Raw genomic sequence first — 6,000 nt, 5'->3', positions numbered from 1 at the left:
CCTAAGGCAGTGAAAGTCTACCCCTTTGTATTTGGAAGTGTGCACAATTCCCTAAATATATATTTATAGGAGAACAATATGGTACAGGAAAAAAAAAATCATCATCTAAAGCCAGTAAAGGGCTTTGTCAAATAGAAAATTTGTTTGGAATCACAATATATATTGTCTTAACATCACACAATGAGAAAAAAATCTGATGAGGTCCTTATTCCCAGCATCATCAGCCACATATGCATAGCTGAAGAAACAGCGGGAGGAAAAAGATTAACAATTTAAAATTAAATAAGGCTATTACAGTGTGAACAAATAGCTTGAACTGCCCAAAAGATGCTCGGTACAACAGTGATGGGACGCCAGCGAAGCCAGCTAGGCTAAAGAAGAGCCGGCGAGCGCTGCCTCCTCAGGGTGAGCGGAGGCGGCTGGTCGCCAGCACAGGGAGCCTGTCAGCCACCTTACCGACACTCCGGCTCCCAGCCAGCAGTGCTCTATTTGGTGCTTCACACCAATATGCCGGTTCATTTCTCAGGAAAAAAAACCAAACCAAAACATAGATATTGCTGAACTGATAGTAGCAGACTTATCAATACTGTTCCTTGCCTAATTGCCCAATGACACTTCTAATCTACCTTTCCCAGAAGACATATGTATCTGTTCTGCTCACCTTGGAACCGGAACCGTTACTCCTCGCCTTTAACGCGATACTAACGTTTTGGTCCTCACTGCTGAAGGGCCACTCGTGTAGCCTACTATCTATTGCTTATGTAATTTGCAGCAAAACAATTATCCAAAGGTTTTATCTTCACATTTTTGAAAGTCCGAAGCACATGTAGTGGGGATGCATCAACATACAGACTATTCCGTAACTACAGATAAATTCTTACGCAACCATTTTAGACCCAACAAATACGTAGGACTAGAAATGTTTTTATTCCAAGGTTCTACCTACAGGATGCGTGTTACTCCAGGACTAAGTAATGGTTAAGATCTGTATTGATATGCTGATCATTGGATGAACACCATACAGTACATCAAACTTGCATATAAAGTCTTATTTAAGGTGGCCCAGATATTGGCGTCTTATCAAACAAACTAAAACACTCATTTCTAGTGCACAGTTTAGTTTAGGCAGTTCAAGCTATTCTCACTCTCTCTGCTCAGCAGCTAAAACAAAAGTGTGTCTGTAAAACACCAGGAAACAGAACTTATCTTTGACAAGTGCTACTTGGTCTGGTGCACAAGAACTTAACCCCCAAAACAGAAAGGAGAAAAAAAAAAAAAGTTACCTTCACGTGATTTCATATCGTTAAAATTTTACAGTGCTTTCATTGTATAAACCACAAGCTCCTGGCAAAGTAATCAGTTTTCTTGCTACTGCAACATCTCTAAATCTTAATTAACAGTCTTAGATATAGAGGAATCAAAGTCACTCCTTTCAGAAAACATTCATTTTCTGTTCATTAGTAGTGTGCCCCCCATCTCAATCCCTCAATTTAGAGATCTTCAGTTACATCTGATAAGGTGCTTTAATCTTACTTTGTGTTCAACTCATTTTCCAGTTCCATTAATTTCCTAGAAGCTTTTACTTTATTGGATACATCCTGACCCTGTGAAAAAAGTCGCTGGCGTTCCCTGAACGTCAAGTTTTCTGGTGCTCCAGGTAAATCTGCCTCTTGACTGGAAAGGAAGAAAAAAAATAAATAAAGTCTTTGTTAGAATTCTTATCTACAATATCCTTAAATACAGTAATTCTTAGTGACGCGTACTGACTGGTAGCTTTTTAGACTACAGCAAAAGATTCTCCGTTTAGCGTTCTGCAAGGTTTTGTTCCCCACATACCTTTAATCCTGATACCGTGCTATCACTTAGACAAATGAATGGCTCGTGAGCCATCCCTGGCACACCAACATGAACAGAACTGCTCGTTGGCCTTCAAAGCGAAGCGCGGGCGTAAACTCAGGCTCTGTCTGTATTGGCACAGCACTGCTGCTAGGGCTAAAATCAGCAAGCCTGTCTGTGCTGGCACCTGTCTAGGAAAAAGCACTGGAATACAAAGCTTTGATGTCTCGGTAAGCAAAGCGACTAGCACCGAGGCATGCTGTAGTGGCTGCGACACCTCTCGATTTCATTCTCTCCTGGCAAAGCTTCCAAGTGCAATCGTTGCCTAAGCTCGTGCGCTTATTTCTTAGCCTTGTGGCAAACCACTTTTTCTATGACATGTTTCTGACCACCGCAGTGAAGATCTCAAATCATTCTGAGTTGTAACGATACTTTACATATGTAATTAACTCTCATATAATACAGCTTTAATATACACTTCTGTTTCTTGATCAGAAGAGGTTTCACTTCAGCTGCGAGAGGTCTCTGCTCCGCACACTCCACTGAAACATGCCATTTTAAAATGCGGGAACTGGCCTGAGAGCTTCTACAGCATCCCGGCCAAGCCCAGCCGCGTCTTCAGTTCGCTACACAGTAAAGCTTGCCACTCACATATATGCTAAATCCCATATTATTATGTTTATTAAAAATTTGGTACGAATCCCACTTGAGAGGTACGTTCAAGATTTATAAATACACCTAGAAGAGTTGAAGTTGTTAATTTACAACATTTTTTTGAATTTACTCCATTGTGGCACTGAAATTTGCTGCTGTGAAGCAGTACTTCAGATCACCTGAAGACTTGGGGAGAACCTACTTGTATTTTAGGGAGTAACCCATGATACTCCAGGGCCAACTGCAGAACTCGTGAATAGCCCAGAGAGATGGGCTACAACAACAACAATAGTAACAGAAAGTACTGCAGAAGTTAGCCAAGCCAGGTGTATAAAAGTTAATGGCCTCCCGCATGTCACCTTTTAGATCTTTTGTCTCTTGGATCCCGATAAACTTCATGGGCCCCGACAGCTGCTCCTGTAGATCCAGTGTACGAATTTATTCCTTGTGCAAAAGAAAAAGTAAGTTGAAGGACTGCAGTTATAACACAGACGTTTTATAATGTATTTCTGTAAAAGGTGCAGTGCTTCTTTCAAGAAATAATCTCAAGCTCGAATCAGAAATAAATTTAGAAATAAATTTAGAGGGTCACCTGACCTGTAGGAGACTTAAAACCAGTACTACTAAATTCTAGCCTCCTCAAAACAGCTGTGTTTTTTCTATTCCTAATTTTGAGTCGGAACACACTTTGTTTAGATTATCCAGCACATTTCAAATCATGGTCTTTATCTTATTATGGTTTACTGTAAGACAGAAGTTGTTCGAGGAGACTGACGGGAAGAGCAACACCACACTTCGTTGTCCTGTAACAAGCTCCACAGGAAGCGAGTTAGCTGCAGCTACGTTCTTTAGGAGCCTACAGGTAAGCTAGGATTACTATACACCATCGTCGCAATTCAGCAGAGTCAGAATTTCTGTCTCTCTTTAGTCTGATTAAGGAAGCTGGATCACTCAGAAAATGCCCCCTTCCTCCCCTTAAATTTAAATTTCAAGCAAGAACCTTGCAGCACTGCACCTTCACTTGAAGTTGATAAAACACACAGGTTTTACACATTGTATTAATTCTTTCTAAAGGCCACAAGACAAAACCTTTTCTTTCCAATCAAAAAAAGTGTAATAATTTAATCTATATTTAAGACCATGTTCTCTTAAGAGCTGTCAGGAAAGGAGTAAAAACAAGCATCAGCACGATACTCAGATTTGTCTTCAGACAGTTCTGGTCTCAATATTGTACGTGTTATGTCTTGTGAACCTTCTTTGGTACAGAAGGAAATGTTTGCTTCTTCCACTGGTATACGTAACTTCTCATAAATATTCAATGAGAGAGATACAGGAGGCTGGCACACACAAGCAAATTTAGCTAGCGTGTTGTAGGCTAAAGTTTTTTCCGCCAAAAATTTGTGGCTGACCAAATCATACTAGGTACGCCAGGCACACGAAGGTTTTTTTTCCCTTCCAGACATTGAGTCTTAACACAAGTACAAGTAGCACCTTCCCGACTTTGAAAAGTCTGGATCCACATGCTGTGGTTCACACTTCCACCTGCTTCAGGACAGTGGCTTTGATTTGGGTGTTAGGCTTTTTTTTTTTGGTTAGTTGACAGACCCAGTGGAAGAAGGTACGAGAGCAAAATTTGCAGAAGCGTGGTTTACTAGAGTTAACATTCAGAACAGAGAAGAGCTGTGAAGGACAGTAATGTAAGAGAGTCAGCGAGATGGGAGATGGTAAACTGCACGGTGAATTCTGCATTTTGTGCAAACGGCTTTGTACGTTACGCAGGCAGTCTTCATAGAAGCTTGAGCAATCAGGTGAAGTTAACCTGTTCTCATGGCTATTTTAAAAATTATGAGATAAAGAGTATTCAGAATTAGTTGTATGGTTTATGAATTAGGTTATTAAAGGCGAAGCATCATACTACAATACTCCTTAACGGTTACCAAAACCCTAAGCCAATCTTTGTAGCTTGTCGTTCTGATTGTTTTCCAGGAAAAACAAACGCGCACACACAAAAAATATCACTGAACATTTCACTTCCCTGAGATTCATTTTTCCATTAAAATTAACAGAAAGCAGGACTGGGAAATGCAATTACATATGAAATGGCATTCTGGGCTGTGGACGATGGGAGGCAGGAAGAGTGGTGGTGACAACCAGCAACTGATGGTTCTAGAGTTACTTAATTCACTACATGTGCAGCCTTCAAAGTGCCAAATAAAGAAGGGAAGCCAGGGCCTTTGGAAGCCTGCGTGTTGTGATGGAAAGCACATTTTACACTCTATTATGTTCAGTTTCAAGTAAGAATGCCTAGAAAAAGAAAGTCCTTTCAAAGAACAAAAATTCAGTACACAAAGTACGAAAGTTCCATGGCATATGCCCGCTGTTTCAGAATGTTCCTAAGAGCAAACTAACAACATCGTCAGTCACAGTGCTTAAAAAGAATCTTTTCTGCATATTTCCTCACTTTCACCTTATTTTAACTCATTAATTCTGCATGATATAAGGTGCTCAGAAGCTAGACTCCTCCTGATACAAAACTTTGATTTGGGATCACTGGTTGTGGGTTTATTGGTGGGCTCGCATGCATGGCAGGTAGGCATAATGGAATTATTTGCATTGCAATGGTAGCACATAGCAGGTAGCGTACAGTGTGTCTACTTATATTCCAGTCTAATGACAACACACTGAGCTAAACCCTTCCCTCACCTTCCTTTAAGATTTGGAACGTATGACAGAGCCAGACAGGGAGTGACAGACAGGCTTGCAGGATCCATAGGGACTACTACGTGACGAGATCTCACAGGCAACACCAGGATAAACAAACAGGGTTGTGTTGGTTTTTTTTTTTCCTTTAAACAAGTATCAGTGTGGATACTTTTTATGCAGTTTGGGTGCTGCACTGACCCCAAACAGTGAGGCTGCTAAGCACCAACTGTAGCAGCTGGACAGTAATTATAACTGAGCTAAAATGCTGTCCCTTCAGCAATACTGAAACTGCACAATGCTGTGCAGAGCTTCGCTTCGGCACTGGAATCAGCCCAGCTGTAGCAGAAGCCAATTTGTCCTGCAAAGGGAAGGATGCCTTGCTGGAAAATGATGACTTGAGCCTTAAGTGAACGACAGGAAGCTCGGAGCATCACATACCTGAATGACTTCACACGCATCCTAAATCAGATTCATACACCACTGCAGCTGGATTAGAAGTGCTTCTGATAGACGGAACCTATTCCGAGGCTCTCGTATGCTCCCTATGACCAGGGCACACCACACCTCTGATTAAAGAAAGTGATTTTCCTAACTAGTTAGGTGGACAAAAAGGTGATCAGGGATATACCATATCGTAGGCTTCCACATTGGTCACCGAGACTTGAATCACCATTTGGCTAGAAGCCAGCATAAACACTTTTTCCCTTGCTATCTCAGGTGACTTGCTACCCTCTGCATTTCCGAAGGATGATCTGATCGGCTGGATTTGGTTGTCAGGCATTTGTTGACTTCCAGCACAAGTGAAAA

At 41.3% G+C, this 6,000-nt stretch overlaps 1 protein-coding gene across 3 annotated transcripts in view; it reads right to left on the bottom strand.

The window, feature by feature from the left end:
- Positions 1-1,529: 1,529 nt before the first annotated feature.
- The window catches only part of AFDN (afadin, adherens junction formation factor), a 91,320-nt gene continuing 86,849 nt past the window's right edge, over positions 1,530-6,000 (bottom strand). For all 3 annotated transcript variants that reach the window (XM_035889635.1, XM_009633989.2, XM_009633988.2), the window contains 2 exons: positions 2,850-2,934; positions 1,530-1,674 (listed from right to left, as the gene is read on the bottom strand). In XM_035889635.1, the coding sequence (XP_035745528.1) occupies positions 1,530-1,674; positions 2,850-2,934 (230 nt within the window). The remainder of the gene's footprint in view (positions 1,675-2,849; positions 2,935-6,000) is intronic.

The sequence above is a fragment of the Egretta garzetta genome, unplaced genomic scaffold (genome assembly GCF_000687185.1).
Source record: "Egretta garzetta isolate BGI_Z169 unplaced genomic scaffold, ASM68718v1 scaffold122, whole genome shotgun sequence".
NCBI lineage: Eukaryota > Metazoa > Chordata > Aves > Pelecaniformes > Ardeidae > Egretta > Egretta garzetta.
Note: the sequence above shows the minus strand (reverse complement) of the source record. Positions and strands in the feature narration are given on the sequence as shown.